The following is a 22,236-nucleotide window of genomic DNA, read 5'->3' as shown; positions in this document are numbered from 1 at the left end:
TTTCAACTTTGGCCATGGTGTTTTTTTTCTACAAATTGTTTGCACCGTTGCATTTTGCAGGCACTGAAACCAATGTTGGGAACCCAAAGAGTACTCAAGCTACCAGGAGGAGAATTTTGAAAACCGCTGCTGTCGGGAATTTCAGGCTGGACAGCTTGAAATGGCATATCCAGTGATCTCTGATTGCGGTGGCGGTGCACAAAGTGGGGCATGTCAGACGCTGCCTTGTTACTGCCTAGAGCACAACCACATCACTGCATCGACTAATATCTTGTTGTGGGCTAGTCAGGGATTCATCATGGAAAGTGGCAGCACCAAAAAAAATGGGGACGAAGATGAAACATGGATGACAGGAGAAGCACTGACCTACCAACTGAACCTACCTACCTGCCAGCCTGCTGATTCTTCATCTTCGTCTGTTTCTTTTGCGCTGCCGCTTTCCGTGACACATCATTTCAACATGAAGAAATGATGCCATGAAACATTCCACATGTGACATTGTGCATGGGTGTATCATTAGTGCAGAGGAAGCCTTGTGATCCAGCACGTTGCAGTACAAGATGCACTTTTTCTGTATGTTCTATGTATAGCTTTTTTCTGAACAAGAGTACACCAAGGAAACAACCTCCAGTAGAAAAAGTGCCTGTTGTGTTGCTGGGAATTTTTGTGCATCATACTAATCTTGCTTTTTGTGTTGTAACCTCAGCCCTTTAGGTCTTGGGATTTTATTGTGGTGCTACCACCTTTGAGTTTTCTTGTCGCGTTATTTTACTGCTTATTTTTCCTTTACACTTTTTCATGCAACTTTTTTATAAACTGAGTTCTCAAAAGCAGTAGTATCCACTAGGGCACCTCTTCATTTCTTCTTTCACTCCCACCTTCCTCCCTTCCCTTACGGTGCCGTTCGGGTGTCCACTGAGATATGTGGAGCAGTTACTGCTTCATTTCCTTTCCCAAAGACCGATTTCAATTTTCTTCATATTTTTCTTGTTGTGCAGACAGATATTCTGGACAAATATTAACCTGTGCTGTTTTACCTAATGTGTACAGAAGCAATTGGTGCATGTGCTTCTGATTCCATATGCTGGTTGGAAAGATTGTCTAGTCTGCTTCATTGTGTTGTGGTATTAGTGATCCATGCTGATTTTAGTGCTGTGTATTTTTTTATTGACACTGCTGACAGAAAATTGTTTGTAATCTTACTTCTATTACTCATTTTCTCAGAACACCGAGCTGCATTATGGTAGACTGAGTACAAAAGTGTTGTCTTTGCTGTGGTATTTCTTTTAGTTTGCTGTCTTGGCATTTAGAACTCATGCATATATTTTCATTATTTCTTCATTACACCTGAATTATGTAATATTAGCCTGCACATAATTTTATTCAGGGAGCTTTGTTCTTTCTGAGGCTGTATATAGAAAAATGTTTCCTTATCGTTTATGCATAAAAGCTTTAGAACTACTTGCTTTGGTGGTACAATAAATGGAACAAGGTACCCACACACATACCGTAAAAATCCACGTGTAAATTTCGGCTCGCATACAATACGAGGAATAATTTGGGCATAGAAAAAATGTAAAAAAAAAGTTTTCTTCCGCGTATAATGAGAGTAAGGAGAGGCAGTCAGCTCGTACATGTTCCAAAAGTTGCGAAAGCCGAATGTCTTCTGATTATTTGTGGATGCCAACGCGCAGGTTACGACGCATGTAGCATGGGCACCAAGTATCTGGCAGATACCGAACTGGGCGCTGCACTAACACCTACTCGTGTCCTGAACCTTGGGCATGCGCCGACTGGTTTCAGCATACGTGTAGGCGCACAGGCATGCATACTTCGGAAGTGTTCGTAGTCGGAGCTTTAGTGATTGTCATCATCGATTGTACTGTCCTTGGAAAGGTCGTTGTCAGAGATATCTTCCCATTAAACACGTCTCCGGTACCGTCGAGCACGTTCGATATGCCAGATTTCTCGAAATCACGACCAGTGCTCCACAGGAATGCTATCCCAAGCATCTGCAACGCAACTGCACAGAGCGGTTGGAGAGGCCCGTGTCCAGCAACAGTTACTGCGGGCTCTCCCTAATTCATCCAGACCACGTAGCAGGGCTTGACAGGGTACCGATGCTTGCGGCAGAAACGATTACTTTCCTTTTCAAGCATCTGAAGACTGCTGTCGTGGTCCCAATCCCATGGGCAATGCTATCATCCTGAGCATCGCGAAGTCAGGTCAGCATAGTGAAGTGGCATCGAAATCGAAACTACCTACCTACACCACCATTAGATAGCGCCTCCTCTCATTCGAAGCGTGGTATTGATGGCACAAAACCACAACTGCGGATTTTGGCCCAAAATTGTCTCTATCCACATATAACATGATTTCCAAAAAATAACAGCGTGAAAAACGGTTACGAAGGGTTGAAAAGCAGGACAAGCGCTTGTCCTCGGTTTATTTATTCTTCGTCCCCGTTTCTTGCGCTGTTACTTTTTGGAAAATGTAGCACCAACTCGCAAGCCTAGCTATCGTGTTGAATATAATTTGAGGTTGAAATTTAACCTGCTAAAATCTGGAAAGAAAAAATATGTAGCATATGCAGGTTTTTAATCTACACTCTGAAATGTTACATGAGATCTTGCAGTGTGCCATAACAGAAGTGCTGATTACTTTGTTATTTTCTTCCATGACAGCTTACCTTAAATATTTTATTAAGCATTTGGCTACATTTCCAGAAATGAAACTAGTTCTTCAGCAGTGTTTCTCCAACAAATTCCTAAACGTTTTCCTTCAGTGTCCATGGTAATTATGACTGTAGCATTATTTGACATCTGGAATGCTGTCACTGGAAGTGTACTTTGTCACAGGTCAAAGCTCACTGACATTCTTTTATTCGTGAAAAACTCTTGAATAAATTTGCAGGATTCCAGCCATAAAGCCAGGGATCGTATGTGCTTTTTGCCAGGGCAGCTCGTTTTTAAAATGGTTAGAGAGTATGGCTATTGTTTTCAGTAGTAATTCAATAGTGAGAACATTATCCCTCTAACTGGTTGCAAATTTATTAGTCGGATATTTTCTATAGAGCCGAGTTCTTTTTCTTTTTGTCATGATCAAACCACTGACACTGACATTAATGATGTTATCTGAAATATCTCAACCCTTCTAGATCAATGGGTTTCAGGCCACACCACTGAATGAGCTGTGACACGTGGTCCCGCATTTCATTGAAAGTTCTCCGCATTTCATGGTGCAGGCCTGGTCACAGCTGATCCCAGGCATGGTGTGCTGCCACCTGGGGAAAACGTGCAAGATAGCAGCACCCATATGCAACACACCGTGCCAAGTCCTTGTAGCACCGTTGGAAACCACCAAGGTGAACACACCAGCAAGCTGCTGTATCAGTCCAGCCAATGCAGCAGGGGCTTCACGAAGGAAACTCACATAGAGCCTCACCTTCTCACCCACATCGGCGACCGTCCCTACCAGTGTGACTACTGCAAAAGAAGCTTTGCGCAAAAGGGCACCTTGGTGGAACACATTCGTACCCACACGGGCGAGCGTCCATACCAGTGCGACCACTGTGAAAGCAGCTTTGCTCAAAAGTACCACCTCGTATTACACCTTCGTACCCACACGGGCGAGCGTCCATACCTGTGCAACCACTGCGGAATCAGCTTTGCTCGCAAGAACACCCTTGTAAACCATCTTCGTACCCATATTGGTGAGCGCCCGTATCAGTGTGACCACTGTGAAAAGAGCTTTGCACAGAAGACCAGCTTGGTCTACCACCTTCGTTCTACCCACACGGGTGAGCGTCCATACAAATGTGACCATTGCGTGAGCAGCTTTTCATTTAGAGCGAGCTTGGTGGATCACCTTCGCACGCACATTAGTGAGAAGCCATACAACTGCCAGCTTTGCCCCATGGTCTTTGCCCAGGATGCGGACCTCGCAAAGCATGCGCTAGCCCACAAGTGAGAAAAACCGTTTTAGTGTCAGTTCTGCCCAGCGGCATTCGAGGAAAAGGACCATTTAATACGCCATGAAATCAAACAACACTTGCGGAATACCACAGTTTTATGAAGTTTTGTTTCCTATTTCCTAACATTAAACGTGAGAGCCATTGCTTGCTTACCTGTCTCGATTACATTATCCAGGTTGCAAAAAATGTACAACTTTACATGGCCTCAATGTAGATAGGCAGAAAGCACTTTTTCAGGTCCTTTCTCCTGATCATAAGAACCATGGTCATACCGAGGTAATTTTGAAATTGATTGGGACTTTCTTGGCATGTGCGCTTTGCATCACTTATTAGATTAAGGTTTTTGAGCAACAAGATTAATAGTTGTTTGTATAATATAGTATATGCTCGGTAATTCAAATTTCAAGGAACCAGAAAAAATTTGATATATCAAATCTACTGGAAATAAACTAACAAGAACTGCGTGCATCACAGCAAATATCCTTGGTGAAAGATTGGGCTGTGGCCTCCTGCTTTTGGGGTGAAAACTGAGCAACAATGACTATTTTTCACAATTCAGTCAATGCCTTTTTCAGTGAAATCTGCCGGGAGCACTGAGGCAGAGCTGCATGAAAATGGAAAGGGCCTCCTTTTCGTACGTGTGTTGTTAACTGTGCAGCATTCAATTCATGTTTGGTTGGCACTATTTTGACATCCGCATGCCATTCCTAGACGCAGCCTCCCTTCAGGAGCCCATTCGAATGATCCGGTGCTAGATCTATAGCATCCAAGTTAGCGGGCGTCTGACACCATAGACTTACACTGGCATTGTCAGTGAGTGCCGAGCTATCCAGAGTTTCCAAATTAACTTCATTAATGAGTTTGCTGTGCGCATTACTGACGATTTTTTGGCCATCCACCAGCAAAAGCATATGTGGGTGAAGGAAAAGTTTGTTTTTTTACAGCTTGTGCCACTTTTTGTCGCGAGTTTTTGGCACTAGCTTACAACTCTTTATAGTAGTGTAAAAAAACTTTTCTTTTTGTGTTTAATACCATGAGTGGAGTCTGTTCTCTTATTGGTGCAAAAGCAGCACAAACTTCGCAAGGATAGAGAAAGAATTGACGAGACACAGCGCTGTGTCTCGTCTTCTCTTTCTGCATCCTTGTGAAATTTTGTGCTCTTTTGTGTTCTGGTGAACAACAACTAGCTTGAGACGTGTGTTGTGGCTATGTTATTGGGAGACCGCGGTAGGAACACAAAGCCCAGCCTCCAGATATGATACATTTCTCTCTTTTGCTTACAGGTTTCGTGAGTGTCCTGTTTGTTGAAATTTAAGAAAGAAAGAAAGTTCTACTGCACCATTCCTGTGCGTTAAGCTTTGTCAAATAGCCATGTCTATAAATATGGCGTAGTTTTGTTACAAGTTGTGACCTCAGCATTGTCATTCTTGACAAAGATGTTGTATATTACCTGACAGAGATTTGCATTACTGCCACAGCAGCAGATGTTGTCTTTTGTATTTTACCCTAGTGGCTTGGTGACATTTAAGCATTCCTACAGTAAGTCCTCTACATGTTCTTCTTATTAAAACTTATTGAACTTGATTTGGAGACAGCATTTGTTGGGGGACCATTGACATAAAAATATTTTAAATTTATAACAGCTTGTAGAGTTGGAGCTGTTGAATACAGTGTTTGATGGAACATTTACTCCTTTGCATTGAGAAATTCAGCTATATTTTGTGGGCTGGAATACCACATCTCCTCTTTCATAGTGCTGGTCAGTTCACAGGTGGTAACTGTTTGAGAATATTTTCCACTTGTAATTATGTGTTGTAATGTTCATAATTTGTGGTCAAATCAATAAAATTTTCTTTCCAGCCGTACAGCGTAAAAGGATCGTGTAGCCACAAAGAAAGAGGCTATTGGCTGCTTGGTGAGGCAGCTGCCTCGACTTATGATGGCACTGAAAGCACATCATAGGCATATAAACCAGTGTCATTTGGCGTAGAAGGTAAATTAGATGCCTCTGGGTTTGGTTATGAGGTGTGCTTATTGTTTCTGTATATGCAATGAAGGAATGGTTTGTAAAATACTCCTCAGAGGCAGATTTCATTCGTTCTGTGCCTTTGCTTCATCAAAGGAGACTGTATCACTGCATTTTTCTAGCCTTCAAGGGTGGTCATACTTAACGTTCCTCCATGACGCCCTAAATGACAACAGTTCAGCTGCTTTAATAACAGGATATAACCAATCGACATTACAGATTTCTAGGTACCTAGTGGCAGGTAGGCCTTCTCGTCATCAGATTCTTGGCAGCCAGGCAGTGTACTTATTTTGCATACAGTGGCTTCATCTGTGTGTGACATTGTGTTGCCATCTTCATAATGCACACCAGCAAAGTCACCTCAGGTGAAATCATGTCCAGTCTTCTGTGCATCAACAGTACTTTGCTACACATTCATGTGCATTCAATCATGCAGATGTTCAAGAGTGTTCTCAGTCGTCGTTAAGCCCGTACAGCATGCTTTACGGAAGCAATTCCTGAAGCACTGTACAGTCAGTCCTGTCCGCATGGCCTTGGTAATTTCCATAGAAATGAGCAGAGATATCTAAACCAGAACATCGCTATCTGGTGTTTGAAGTGGTGTCAGTACGAGTTGGATGATGCACCGATTATAGGACACCTTCACACTTGAAAGACGCCCATGCCCAGTGGCTGTACCTTGCACTTGGCATTTGGTGGCAGGAACATTTTCACCACAGCTAGAGAAAGCAACACGTCTTGCGATGCTAGGTTATCTAGCAGGAGTTGGAGCTCGTATTTGTTTAATTATGCCACCCGACGAGCAAATGCTTGTCACACGAAAACAAAAAGTCCCATAACCTCGGTACATTTAAGAATACATTTCTACGCACAGCAGAGAGTCACAATGAAACGAAAGTTGGCTGGTCCTTTCCGGCAACTGTGTCATGTTCATACCGTCCTCTGTTGCACGGGAGGCTATGTTCTGTTCGGTGACGGGTATTGGTTAGATTCTTTCTGTCAACACACAGCTACCATGGCCATGGCAGGTCAGCAGTGGCGCTTGGGGTCAGGAAGCTCTGCAACCCGTCGAATTCCTGCGCACGTCTGCTTGGAAAAAAGTGAGAGGAAAGGGAAAGGAATGGATATGCTGAAATTCAAAATTTGACTACAGATAACTGAGCTTCTTCAAAAATTCTTGCTGAAGGATATTCGTGAAGTGGTGTCCGTTAATATGCCAGGTACACCACAATTTTATTGAGAGTCTCTTTCATTGCCCCTTTAACAAAATATGCACATCCCTCAAATGTGCCAAATATACGTGTGTTTTGTTAATTAGACTAGAAATTGTTGAACCTCCAATATGCGTCATTTTTATCATTTTCGGTCTGTTTGAAGAGCGCTCGATCTAAACAACTATTCACAACAACCAAGAAATACTCTTAACATACCAAGATTGACATTTGATTTAATGCTGGAGAGACAGCCATCTTTTTTGTGTAGTTGTTTTTTCCTAATGCATGCTGCAAGCAGATGAGTCGAACAGAAACGTTCAATTCACTTCAATTCAAGGTTTATATGGTTCCTCGTACAATACAAAAGGAAAAAAAAAATTTGGACCCTTAGCTAGCGGCTAGTAAATGGGTCCATGTCAAACGTGTAAACAGACAGTTTATATATGTAAGGTCAGTAAACAAAATATTCAATATGTAAGAGGAAGCGGCACGTAGCTATCCATAACGGATAATGGTGCATGCATGAGTGCAGTATAAGTATAACACTATATATACTCGAGAAATATAACTTAGGAACAGCACTATATATACATGGGAAATACACTTTATAACTCGAAACACTTATTCAATATGTTATTATTCTTAAACATGAGAAAGCAAGGACACAAAATTTATCTTCACTAGTGCCAAAAAATTGTAAGCTATTCCATATTTTTGTGCCCCTAAATTGAAGCCACTGATCGCCTAACACACTGTATCTTCTGGGAAAATTATTGTTGCCCGCCAACAAATTTCTGGTGGTGCAGGATGAAGTATAGAATAATGATGCTTTGAAAAGATGGTTGTTTCTGAGGACAGTATTCTTGGTAATGGTCATATTTTTTCACAGAGTATGCCAAATGGCAATGCCTGTAATTTATGAAACAGTACCTTGCATGAGTGGTCATAGGTGGAGTTGTAAGTATTCGCAATGCTCATTTTTGTAGCTGCCTTTGTGGTTGACGAAATGACGTGTATGTCCATCCCCAAGTGTGTATACAATATGATTAGTGGTTTTTATGAATGCTAGATATTGCATTCTTAAAACCTCTTCGTCAAAATAATTCCAACCTTTCAGTAGTGTATGACAGCGAGATGATGGCTTTGTGCAGACTGAGTTGATGTGCGCTTGCTAATTCAAGTGGTTGTCTATTATTTTGCCAAGGTACTTGAATGACCCAACCCTTTCAGGTTCACAGTTCTTCATTTTTATTTTAATATTTGAAGTGATTAATCTACACCGGGAGTGGATTACCATGCATTTTGTTTCTTTTTACATTTACAGCTAGTTTATTTTGCACGAACCAGTGAGACATGTTAGATAGTTCTGCATTGATTTATGCGCTACGTTTTTGCTGATTCTACTTGTGCCAACAGTTATTGCTGTCAGTAACCGATACCTTTGAAACTTGAATACATTTATTATTCTAATGATCTAAAACTTCTTTTTTATCTTAAGCAGGAGGACTGCAGCAATTGTGCAAACTCCCCGCAGGGAGGCGTCTGCAGCATGCAGACGTTGGTGAGTGGCGACACCACGGGGTTAACCCGAGCATCCGGAGGGACATCCCCGCTGGGGGATGATGGTGAGCAGTGCGTCATCACGGACCCGAGCATCCGCGCTGAGCCGTGCGTGGCATCGCCGTGTCCGGGGAAAAGGGGATCCTGGTGGTTGAGCCGATGCCGAGCGTTTGGACCCTTAAGGCCCCTCGGCGGAGGCAACACACCACTTTGGCCCCAGCTTCCTGTAGACGGCACCTCCGGCCTGACCCGACCGGGGGAAATCGGCAGTCGCCTTTTCCTGTCCTCTTCTCCATCTTTCACTGTCCTATCTCCTTTCTTACAACTTTCCTGTATCCTCCTCTCTTCTTCGTTTTTTCCTCTTTTTCCTGGCGGCGAGGGTTAACCGTGTGTGACCAACTACCCTGAGTTGAGTCATATTAGGTTATAGTTAAGGTGTACAGCTGGCGTGGGCAGGACTTTCTTTCAAGTTCCTGTCGCGTCCCCTTGTTGGACTCCATGGTGGGTGGCTGGCACCATGACCGAAAAACATCAATTTTTTATGGCTCCCCCCCTTTCAAAACCTGATCGCTCTCTCAAGAGAGGGCGGACCGAAGCAGATGACTTTTTTCAAAAAAGAAAAGTATCCTTTCCAAAATTTCATGTCATTCATAGCAAAGCAGAACAAACGCAAGCAAGAATAATATCCCCATTCCAGGTCTCAAAACGCTTGACGGATGCCTTAGGCCTTGGCTACAAGGTGTCAAAAATGGCCAGTGGCGACTTACTTCTTGAACTGCGCGACAGCATACAACACTCAAAAGTTGCAACAATTGTATCCATTGGGGACATCCCTGTCTCTGTGACCCCACATCGGTCTCTCAATACTGTATGAGGCGTCATCTCAGAAATAGATTTTGTCCACCTTTCTGAAAAAGAAATGCTCGAAGGACTTACTGACCAAGAAGTGATAGATGTCCACCGGATCAAGATCCGGAAGCATGGCAAAGAAATGGACACCAAACACCTGATCTTGACATTCAACATGAGCACATTGCCTGAATCCATTGAAGTAGGCTACCTGAAAATAAATGTAAGACCTATATTCCCAACCCACGCAGATGTTTCAACTGCCAGAGATTTGGCCACAGCTCACAGAGTTGTCGCGGCCGCAAAACTTGCGCAAAATGCTCTTCGAAGGACCACCAATCCGAAGAATGTGTTGCTAACCCACGGTGTGCAAACTGTGAAGGCGACCATGCCGCCTACTCCAGGGCTTGTCCGTCCTGGAAGAAAAAGAAAGAAATCATTACTCTCAAGACTACGCAAAACATTTCTTTCAAAGAAGCAAGAAGGCAATACTCTCAAACAAACAAATTCTCCTTCACTGCAAAAACAAACTTCGCCGATGTGGTGCGTGGGCGCGGCGCACCACACCAGGCTTCGGCACCTGTCCAGGCCACACGTAGTGAGCCTGTGGCGGGGCCATCCGCGCCGTCTGGTGGACTAGCTCACGCTACTCCGCCTACCCCAAAGGAGGGGACGCAGACCCCCCGGGTCGGCGGGCCCAAAGACCTCTTCCCACAGGTCGAGGTCAAATTCGAAAATCAATGTGCCTTCTGCACGGTCGTCTAGTGCCTCCGCAGAGGCGATGGACACGACCCCGGGCAGCCCCTCGCCGTCCACGTCGGATGGTCGGCGGAGCTCCCTGGATCGGTCAAAAAGAGACAGGCCCCGAATCACGGGGCCATAAACAACTTGATCTAGTTTTTTCAATCAGTACAAACACAAAACTAAGATGGCTTTCATAATACAATGGAACTGTAGAGGAATGTTGAGGAACTACAGTGATATAACTCATATTCTAGGGTCAGTGATGCCTCTAGCCCTATGTCTCCAGGAGACCAATCTTGGTCCACAACATTCAAATATCTTAAAATCATTATACAACTTTTAGGCGTGATCGCGAACATGCAAATAGACTCTCTGGAGGCGTCGCAATCATCATCCAAAGCGGCGTCCCGACTCAAGAAATCAAACTGAAAACAAAACTTGAGGCGGTTGCGGTTAGCGTCATCAGCTACAAAACCATTACAGTATGTTCTGTATATCTTCCCCCACACATCACATTAACATGCCAAGATCTAGAAGGCCTGATCGATGAACTGCCGGAGCCATTTCTGGTAGTTGGCAATTTTAACGCTCACTCTCCGTTTTGGGGAAGCGAACGCTGTGACCCTAGAGGCCAAACAATCGAAGATTTTATACTTTCGAATAATGTCTGTCTTTTAAATACGGGAAAAGCCACATATTGCTGTCCAAGCTCAGCAAAAATGAGCTCTCTCGATTTAGCTTTCGCATCACCATTACTGTTTAACGATTTTAAATGGGATGTTTTAAATGACCCCATGCGCAGCGATCACTTACCTACCGTCATCCGGCTCTCAGCGTCCACTCCAATCATCCCCACAAGGCCACGGTGCTGGAAAATTCAACTCGCCGACTGGTCACTTTTTACAAAAAGTGCCACTCTGGAAAAGGAATTTTGTGACCACCTCAGCACAGATGAAATTAATGAGAAGTTTACTGAATGCATAATATCGGCCGCAACACTCGCTATACCACAAACAACAGGACTTGCACAAAAGAAACATAAAGTGTGGTGGACACAAGAATGCACATTAGCAAAAAAACAACAAAACAAAGCCTGGAGCGCTCTGCGTCGATATCCCACTGCAGAGAACTTACTTACCTTTAAGAAGGCAAAAGCCAGAGCGCGGTATGTGCGAAGAAATGCAGAGAAAACCTCTTGGCAGAAATATATCTCCTCAATAAATAGTTCAATAACATCAAAGAAAATGTGGGAAAAAGTTCGTAAATTTACTGGTGACCATACCCCTTTCACACTTCCTCTCTTGACAGCACCCGGGACACAAACATCTTTAGAAGAACAGGCCAACATACTGGGCGAGCATTTTGCTGAGATCTCAAGCTCATCCAACTACACAAACACATTTCAGAAACACAAAGCAATAGCTGAAAAACAAAAATTTCCATCTGGAGCAGGTGTACATGAGGATTATAACCAGCCTCTCACACTACAAGAATTAAATAAAGTATTATGTTCTGGAAAAAAGACAGCACCAGGACCAGACAACGTGCATTACGTTATGCTTGCACATCTCTCCGAGGCTGCTGTAGAGGCACTGTTAAAATTCTTTAATAAAATCTGGATAACTGGAAATATACCTGACGAGTGGAAAAAAGCAGTCATAATACCTTTTCTCAAACCCGGAAAACCACCAACAAGTCCTAGCAGTTACAGACCAATAGCCCTCACCAGCTGCATTGCTAAATCTTTCGAAAGTGTAATAAACATTAGATTGACCTTCATACTTGAATTCTGCAACTATTAGATACACACCAATGTGGGTTTAAAAAAGCATGCTCGACCACAGATCACCTTGTCCGTCTAGAAAACACCATCCGGGAGGCGTTCATCCACAAGCAGCACTGTATTGGGGTCTTCTTCGACTTGGAGAAGGCCTACGATACTACGTGGAAGTTCGGCATCCTCCGTGACCTAGCAGAGCTAGGTATCCGCGGCAGGATGTTTAACTGCTTGAACGACTTCCTGGCTAACCGCACATTCCGAGTCCGCCTAGGAGCAACTCTCTCCATGACTTTCACCCAAGAGAACGGCGTACCACAGGGGTGCATTCTAAGCACGACACTCTTCATAGTAAAAATGAATTCCTTAGCTAAAGTAATACCCAAGTCCATAATGTATTCAGTTTATGTAGATGACCTACAAATAGCATGCACGTCCTCTAGCATATCAACCTGTGAGAGACAAATACAAATCACACTAAATAAACTAGGTGCTTGGGCAGACAGAAATGGGGTTAAATTTTCTCCTCAAAAAACAGTAGCTGTTCATTTTTCATTGCGACGAGGCCTACAGGTCGATCCCAATCTATACCTGAATCACACTGCGCTACCAATTAAACAAGAACACAAATTTTTAGGCCTAACTTTCGGCAAGAAACTCACATTTCCACCACACATTAACAACCTTAAAAAGAAAGCTTCTCAAGCCCTCAATATCTTAAAAGTTCTCTCACGGAAGCGGTGGGGGTCCGATAGAGCAAGCCTTTTACAAATATATCGCTCTCTGGTGCGCTCCAAGCTGGACTACGGGCGCATAGTATATGGTTCGGCAAGAGCATCCTACTTAAAAAGATTAGACCCCATTCATAATCTTGGTCTGCGCCTATCATCTGGAGCATACAGAACATCACCAGTAGTTAGCCTTTACGTTGAAACTAATGAAGCCGCTCTTGAGGATCGAAGAATCGCCCTTACATGCTCATATGTCTTAAAAATCCGTTCTCTTCTGAAACATCTCTGCCATCCAATTGTCACCAAGTGCCCATCTAAAAGATTATTCATCAACAAACCACATTCTATCAGGCCATTACTACTGCGCTTTGAAGATAAATGTGAAGAGCTAACAGTACTAGATGCCCTACCGAATATTGCACAAAGGAATGAACATTTACCACCATGATACAGCCTGCCTTCAGTATGTGACCTCACAATGACACATTTAGATAAAAAGCAAACGCCAAATGAGTACATATTACAGGAATTCTTTGCACTCCAAGAAAAGTATGACACCTACATTGAATTTTATACCGATGGATCAAAAATAGAAAGTCACGTTGGAAGTGTAGTAATCCAAGGAAAAAATAAACAGATAATGCTACTACCAGAATGCGCATCAGTTTTTACTGCTGAGTGTTATGCCATCTTTGTAGCTGTAGAAAAAATAGTAAAAGAGAATATCAAAAATAGCATCATTTACACCGATTCCCTGAGTATGCTTAAAGCACTGCACTCCAGAAATGCATCTGAACTTATAATAGGAAACATCATACATAACATAGTTAAAATCACAAAACAAAAGCATAACATTAAATTCTGCTGGGTTCCTAGCCATGTTGGAATTGTAGGTAATGAGAAAGCAGATGTATGCGCTGCACAAGCCCGGAATGGCCAAATAAAGCAAGTGAACATACTGCACAGGGATTGTTTAAAGTTTATATACAGTAAACTCAAAAATAAGTGGCACGCTGCATGGCAAGAGCACGTAAACAACAAACTACATTATGTGAAGCCAATTTTAGGGGAATGGCAGTCATGTAGGGATCAAGAACGTTTTACCGAAGTTATTTTATGTCGGCTCCGCATTGGACACACCCACCTCACGCACAGCTTTCTGCTAACCAAACAAAACAAACCTCTCTGTGAAATGTGTGGTGCCGAACTCAGTGAACCACATTTTAATTTCATGTGTCAAACTAGAAGAACTAAGAAAGAAATATTTTACAACATTTTATAGGGAAAGACTTCCATTACACCCCATGTTACTTTTAGGCGATTGTGCACTGGTTGACATCTCATGTATTTTTAGATTTCTCAAGGAAGCCAGCGTTTTAAACAAACTCTAAGTATAAAAAGCTTCACCTTTAACAAAAACTCCAACCTTGTGTTTGGCGCATCATAGCCTCAGTTGCTTTTGCGCCATTAAAATCAATATAACTAACTAACAATTGTGCAAACATTGTGAAAAATGTCCAGCGGCAGCAAAAGTGTGAGACCCCTGCCTGCCTTAAGGATTGGCTACTGGCCAGAACCTGTCGTGAGATTATGGTGGAAATGAAGAGATTTTGCCTCGTATATTGTAAGAATCGGGCACTGTAGCATCGAAGAAATCGGATGTTACAATACTTATCTGGCATTGAAAGACGCATAAAACAAACTGAAGTGCTGTCCTGCGGTGAAACCTTGGCAATATCGGTGTATTCCACCATGTGACCACAATGATATAAATAACTTATTTTTTGCTACATCGGTAAAATACAACTCATTTGTTGCTATGTGCATAGCATTTTTTTTCTTTCAGGATTGTTGGTCATATTTCTTAGTAGCTTATCTTATCTCCAGTGTACCCTTCAATAGCAACACTCTGCATCACGGATGAAGAGCTTCAAGGCTTTGTTACTAGATGGTGCCAGCATTATTACTTTCTTGGTTGATTTCTTAAGAGGCAAAATGCTAGAGGTCCGTGTAATGTGCGATGTCAGTGCCCCTCAGAGAACCCCAGTTGGTCGAAATTATCTAGAGCCCTCCACTACGATGTCCCTCATAGCCTGAGTTGCCTTGGGACGTTAAACCCGATAAACCATAAACCAATTTCTTGGTTTAAGCGGTAACCATGTTCCTCAAAAGTTGCCGTCATAAGGCATACACGACTCTGGTGCAACAACTTTGGGTGTATAAACTGCAATGAACTCTAAGCTGTACTAAAGTTGTAATTAATGTCTGGCAGGTGGAACTATATTAATTTGTAGTTGATCATGTTTGCCAGCATGCAATCACCATTGTGCTCACTGATCATAGTTTCCAGCATCAGGACACATAAAGCAGTAGTGTCCATTGATTGAAAAATTCTCAGTAAAGGTTTTCTTCAGTATTCCTATCAAAACTGTTTTCTAATCGACCACTATAGACAGGTTTCCGTGGTGCAGAAAAAGGTGGGGTGCTTCAGATTCAGTTGTCAGTGTCCTTAAGAATAAATATGTGGGAATCATGAATGGCAGTTCACCAATATCCCTCAAGGTAAAAGTATGCAAAAGCCGTATCATACCGGCACTCGCCTACGGGAAAGAAACGTAGAGGCTAACGAAATGGGTTCAGCTTAAGTTAAGGAGAACGCAGCGAGTGATGGAAAAAAAAAATGATAGGTGCAACATTTAAGAGACCAGAAGCGGTCAGTGGGAGAGGAAACAAACGCGGGTTACTGACATCCTAGTCGAAATCAAGAGGAAGAAATAGGCTTGGGCAGGGCATGTAATGCGAAGTCAAGATAACCATTGGTCCTTAATTGTGACGGAGTGGATCAGGGGTCGCCAGCATAGCAGAAGGCGGCAGAAAGTTAAATGGGCGGATGAGATTAATAAGTTTGCTGGGATATAGGGGCTGCAGTTGCCAAGGGACAGGGTTAATTGGAGAGACATGGGAGAGTCTTTTGCCCTGCAGTGGGTGGAGTCAGGCTGACGATGATGATAAGTGGGGCCTGTAAGCAAACAAACAGAACACAGGCACTGACTTTGCTCTGCCATCATTTTAGCAACCGGCACGCACTAATGTCATCTTGCACCAGTGCTGTTGAGCTCAACAAATGGCCTCGTATTGGATGTTTAAGCTAAGCATGCAAAGGTGAAGTAGTAGAAGAGCAGACAGTGGAATGCTGCACATGGGGAATGATCATTTGCAGAAATAAATATAACTTCAAGGACTGAGAAAAACAATTCATTTGGCAAACATGTTCTTGGCGAAGCTTGTCACTTGAAGATGAACTAGATTCATTTGTTATAAGACATCAGAACTTACTTGGGTTAGTTCGAAGGTTTAAAAGCAAGTTGGCAGACTGTAATTTTACTTTGCCTAGTCCCTTTCCTATCATGTTGAGTGTTTTCAGAAAGGCAGACTCTCACTATTCTGCCAGCGGCGCTGCGCTGCTACTAGCAAATGCACTTCTTGGAATCAGTTAGATCAGCAGTATTATTTTATTGGTAGTATTTTTAAAACAAGATTACTGGCTCTCAGGTGTTTAGTCTCGGATTCTCTCTCATCATTTCCACTGTACGCAACCTAAGTAGTGCGGCAGTCTTGTCCACGCAGTTGCACAGAGTTACAGTACTAATTGTATAGCTTGTTCTCGACATCACGGTTTACAGACACTATCTACCACAAGAAAGGGAGGCTATCGTATCAAAGAATAGGGTTTCAAATTATTCTTCCGCATTTTTCAACTGTGGCCATGCTGGTTTTGTTCTGCAAGTTGTTTGCACCGTTGCATTTTGCAGGCATTGAAAGCAGTGTTAGCAAGCCAAAGAGTACACAAGCTACCAGGGGGAGGATCTTTGGAAGCCACTGCTGCCAGGGATTGCAGCCTGAAGAGCTTGAAATTGCACATCCGGTGATCTCAGATTGCGGTGGCGATGCACAAAGTGGGGCATGTCAGACGCTGCCTTGTTGCTGCCTAGAGCACAACCACATCACTGCATCGACTAATATCTTGGTGTGGGCTACTCAAGAATTCATCATGGAAAGTGGCAGCATAAAACAATCGGGCACAAAGATGAAGAAACATGCACAACAGGAGAAGTGCTCCACTACCAACTGAACCTACCTACCAGCCTACTGATTCTTCATCTTCATCCCCGTTTCTTTTGCGCTGCCACTTTCCATGACCCATCACTGCAACATGAACAAAGGATGTCGTGAAACATTCCACCTGTGTCATTGTGCATAGATATAGCATGAGGAAGCCTTGTGATCCAGCACGTTACAGTACAAGTTGCACTTTTTCTCTATATTCTATACATAGCTTTTTTCTGAACAGAGTACACTAGGGAAAACACCTCCAGTAGTAAAAGTGCCTCCTGTGTGGCTGTGCATTTTGCGCATCTTATTAGGTCTTGCTTTTTGTGCTGTAGCCCCAGCCCTTAAGGTCTTGGGATTTTGTTGTGGTCTCCCACCCTTTAATTTTATTTTTTCTTGTCTCATTATTTTACTGCTTATTGTTTCCTTTGCGCTTTTTTGTGCAACTTTCTTATAAAATGAGCTCTCGAAAGCAGTAGTATCCACTAGGGCTCCTCTTTCTTTATTTCTTCTTTCACCAGCGCGGTTGGAGTGTCCACCGAGATATGTAAGACAGTTACTGCGTCATTTCCTTTCCTAAAGACGAATTTCAATTTTTTCTGATCTTTCTTATGCAGCCAGATATTCTGGGATGAATATTAACCTCTGCTGTTTTACCCGATGTCTACAGAAACATTTGTTTCATGTGCTTCTGATTCCATATGCTGGTTGGAAAGATTGTCTCGTCTGGTTCATTGTGTTGTGGTATTAGTGATTCATGGTGATTTTTTTGTGTTGTGTATTTTTTTATTGACACTGCTGGCAGAAAATTGTTTGTAGTCTTACTTCCATTACTCATTTCTTCAGAACACCAGGCTGTATTATGCTAGACAGAGTACAAAAGTGTTGTCTTTGCTGTGGGATTTCTTTTAGTTTGCTGTCTTGACATTCAGAACTCATGCGTATGTTTTTGTTATTTCTTCATTACACCTGAATTATGTAATATCAGCTTGCACATAATTTTATTCAGGGAGCTTTGTTTTTTCTGACGCTGTGAGAAAATTAATTCCTTACCTTTTCTTGCGAACAGATGTACAATTACTTGCTTTGTTGGTATAATAAACAGAGCATGGTAGACCGCAATGCATACACTCTGTAAATGATGCTTGAAAAGATACTGTGTGTGATTGCAGATATGCCGAATATTTTGTTATTTTTTTCATGACACCTTACCTTTAATATACTACTGAGCATTTGGCTACATTTCTTGAAAGGAAACTAGTCCTTCAGCTGTGTTTCTCCAGCACTTTCCTAAAGGCATTCCTTCAATGTACACGGTAATTACGATTGTAGCTTTAATAGACAGATTGAGTGCTTTTTTTAGAAGTGTGCTTTGTTAAGGGTGAAAGCTCACTCGCACTAACTTATTCATGAAAAACTATTGGGCAGCTTTGCAACATCCCAGCCTTAAAACTAGGGATCATACATGCAATTTGCCGCAGCAGCTCCAGTTTTTAAGTTGGTTACAGAGTACGCTTATTGATTTCAATAATGATTCAAAAGGTAGAACATCCCTCTCATCATCATCATCATCAGCCTGTTTACACCCACTGCAGGGCAAAGGCCTCTCCCATGTATATCCAGTTAACCCTGTCCTTTGTCAGTTGCCGCCACTCTATCCCCGCAAACTTCTTAATCTCATACGCCCACCTAACTTTCTGCAGTTCCCTGCTACGTTTGCTTTCTCTTGGAATCCACTCCGTTATCCTTAAGGACCAGCAGTTATCTTGCCTTCACATTACATGCCCTGCCCAAGCCCTTTTCTTCCTCTTGATTTCAACTAAGATGTCTTTAACCCGCATTTGTTCCCTCACCCACTCCTCCCTCTTCCGATCTCTTAGCGTTACACCTATCATTTTCCTTTCCATAGCTCGCTACGTTGTTCTTAACTTAAGCTGAACCCTCTTTATTAGCCTCCACATTTCTAACTGCATGCATATTTATAAGTAAGATATTTTCTAGAAAGCTGTTTTTTCGTGTTTTTTTTGTAAGATCAACCCATTTACCCTGACAATAAACATGTTAGCTTAAATGTTGTATACCTTCTTGATTAATAGGTTTCTGGCATCACCACTGAAAACTGTGACACTTGTGGTCTTGCATTTCATTTAAAATACCCTGCCTTTCTTGCTGCAGGCCTGGCCACGGCTGATCCCGAGCATGGTATCTCGCCTGGGGAAAACTTGCAGGATAACAACACCCATATGCAGCACACCATGCCAAGTCCTTGCAGCACCACTGGAAACCACCAAGGTGAACACACCAGTCAGCTGCTGTATCAGTCCAGTCACAGCAGCAGGGACTTTGCGAAGGAAACCCACCTAGAGCCTCACCTTGTCACCCCCATCGGCGACCACTACCACTGCAACCACTGTGGAAGGTGCTGTGCAAAAAAACATGACTTCTTGGTGCATCTTCGTACCCACACGGGAGAGCGTCCATATCAGTGTGACCACTGCGAGAGCAGCTTTGCTCAAAAGAACAGCCTCATATTACACCTTCGTACCCACACGGGAGAGCGTCCATATCAGTGCAACCACTGTGGAAGCAGCTTTGCTCACAAGAGCACCCTGGTGAAACACATTCGTACTCACACGGGTGAGCGTCCGCACAAGTGTGACCACTGCGGGAGCAGCTTCTCATTTAGAACGAGCTTGGTGGATCACCTTCGCACCCACACGGGTGAGAAGCCATACAAGTGCCAGCTTTGCCCCATGGTCTTTGCCCGGAATGCAACCCTGGCGAGGCATGTGCGAGGCCACAAGAGGGAAAAACCACATCAATGTCAGTTCTGCTCAATGGCATTCAAGGAAAAGTACCATTTAAAACGCCATGAAATCAAACAACACTCTCAGAATACCACAGTTTCATGAAGGTTTGCTGCCTATTTCCTAACATTCGATGTGAGAGTTACTGCTAGCTTACCTGTCTTGATTACGTTATCCATGTTGCAAAATATATACAGGTTTACTTGGCCTCAATGTAGACTGGCAGAAAGCACTTTTTCAGGAACTTTCTCCTGATCCTAAGAAGCATGATCATACCGAGGTGATGCTGCGATTGACCGGGACTGGCATGGCAAGTGCACATGGCATCACTTATTCGAACAAGGTTGTCAGCAACCAGATTATAAGTTGTTTGTATAATGTAGTAAAAGCTCGGTAATTCAAATGTCAAGGAACTAGAAAAAATCTTGTTTATCAAACATCCTCGAAAGAAATTAACAAGAACTGCTTGCATCATAGCAAATATACTTGGTGAAAGATTTGGCAGTGGTCGCCTGCTTTTGAGGTGAAATCAGAGCGACAATGATTATTTTTCACATTTCAGTCAGTGCCTTTTTGCGTGAAATCTGCTAGGAGCATTGAGGCAGAGCTGCAAAAAAATGTAAAGGGCCTCCTCGTCGGACGTGTGTGGTTAACTGTGCAGCATATAATTCATGTTTGCTTGGGACCATTTTGACAACCCCATGCCATTCCTAGACGCAGCTTCCCTTCAGGAGCTCATTCGAATGAACCGGTGCGAGATCTATAGCGTCGAAGTTAGCGGGTGTCTGACATCGTAGACTTACACTGGCATTATCTGGAGTTTTCAAATTGACCTAATTAAGGAGCGTTTGCTGTGCGCATTACTGACGATTTCTTGGCCATCCACAAGCAAAAGCATACGTGGGTGAAGGAAAAGTTGGGTTTTTACAGCGTGTGCCGCTTTTGTGGGCGAGTTTTTGGCACTACCTTACAAATCCATATAGTAGTGTAAAAAAACTGTGTTCTTTTTGTGTTTAATAACAGTAAAGTCCGTTCTCTTATTGATGCAAAAGAGCGCAAACTTCACAAGGATACAGAAAGAATAGACGAGACACAGTGCTGTGTCTCGTATTCCCTTTCTGCATCCTTGTGAAGTTTTGTGCTGTATTGAGTTGTGATGAACGACCAACTAGCTTGAGATGTGTTGTTCAAGTTATTCCTCTTTTCATGCTTGTGTCGTCACTATGTTATTGGGAGACCACGGCAGAGACACAAAGATGCATCTATCGCTTTTGCTGGCAGGTTTCGCTAGTGTTCTGTTTATGTAAATTAAAAAAAAAAATAGAAAGAAAATTCTCCTGCACCAATACTGTGCGTTAGAGTTTGTCAAATGGCCATCTCTATAAATTTGGCATAGTTTTGTTACAAGTTGTGCCTTCTGCATTGTCAGTCTAGACAAAGGTGTTGTAGATTACCTAACAAAGTTTTGCATTACTGCCACAGCAGCAGATGTTGTCTTATTGTATTTTACCCTAGTGGCTTGGTGACATTTAAACATTCCTACAGCGAGCCCTCATACATGTTGTGCTTATCAAACTTATTGAACTTGCTTTGGAGACTGCATTTATTGGGTTACCATTGACGTAAAAATGTTTTAAATTTATAACAGCTTGTGGAGTTAGAGCTGTTGAAAACAGAGTTTGATGGAACATTTACTCCTTTGCATTGAGAAATTCAGCTATATGTTGTGAGCTGCAGTACTACATTTGCTCTTTCAAAAAGCTGCTCAGCTCACAAGTGGTTGCTGTTTGAGAATGTTTTTCACTTGTAACTGTGTGTTGCAATTTTCAGAGTTTGTGGTGAAATCAATAAAATTTTATTTCCGGCCATACAGTGTAAAAGGATGGTGTAGCCACCGAGAAAGATGCTGTAGGCAGCTTGATGAGGCAACTGCCTCGACTTATGATGGCAGTGGAAGCACATCATAGACATGTAAACCAGTGTCATTTGACGTAGAAGATATGGGTTTGGTTATGAGGTGTACATATTATTTCTGTATGTGCAACGAAGGAGTGGTTTACAAATACTTCTCAGAGGTATGTGCATTGGCTTCATCAAAGGAGACTCTACCACTACAGTTTTCTAGCCTTCAAAGGTGGTCATACTTAATGTTCTTCGCCGATGCCCTAGATACCAACAGTTCAGCTGCTTTATGAACAGGATATAACCAATCGACATTCAAGATTTCTAGGCAACTAGTAGCAGGTGGGCCTTCTCGTCATCAGATTCTTGTCAGCCAGGCAGTGCACTTATTTCGCATACAGTGGCTTCATCTGTGTGTGACATTGTGTTGCCATCTTCATAATGCACACCAGCAAAGTCACCTCAGGTGAAATCATGTCCAGCCTTCTGTACATCAACAGTACGCTGCTACAGATCCACGTGTGTCTAATCCTGCAGATGCTG

At 42.8% G+C, this 22,236-nt stretch overlaps 1 protein-coding gene across 1 annotated transcript; it reads left to right on the top strand.

Moving 5' to 3' along the window:
• LOC149365454 (uncharacterized) lies at positions 1-21,278 on the top strand. Its single transcript, XM_089542746.1, has 2 exons — positions 1-3,364; positions 19,160-21,278. The coding sequence occupies exons 1-2, from the start codon at positions 3,316-3,318 to the stop codon at positions 19,894-19,896; spliced, it is 786 nt and encodes a 261-aa protein (XP_089398872.1). The 5' UTR covers positions 1-3,315; the 3' UTR covers positions 19,897-21,278.
• Positions 21,279-22,236: the final 958 nt, after the last annotated feature.

This window comes from Amblyomma mixtum, chromosome 1, assembly GCF_055824585.1.
Source record: "Amblyomma mixtum isolate Tamu chromosome 1, ASM5582458v1, whole genome shotgun sequence".
In the NCBI taxonomy this organism is placed as follows: domain Eukaryota; kingdom Metazoa; phylum Arthropoda; class Arachnida; order Ixodida; family Ixodidae; genus Amblyomma; species Amblyomma mixtum.
Note: the sequence above shows the minus strand (reverse complement) of the source record. Positions and strands in the feature narration are given on the sequence as shown.

What these genes read in the sequence shown, in the direction of transcription:
- LOC149365454 (XM_089542746.1), top strand. Translation starts at nt 3,316, where the DNA reads ATGCAACACACCGTGCCAAGTCCTTGTAGCACCGTTGGAAACCACCAA. An exon ending in CACCGTTGGAAACCACCAAG is followed by an intron (nt 3,365 to 19,159) that starts GTGAACACACCA and finishes TTCTTGCTGCAG; the next exon opens with GCCTGGCCACGGCTGATCCC.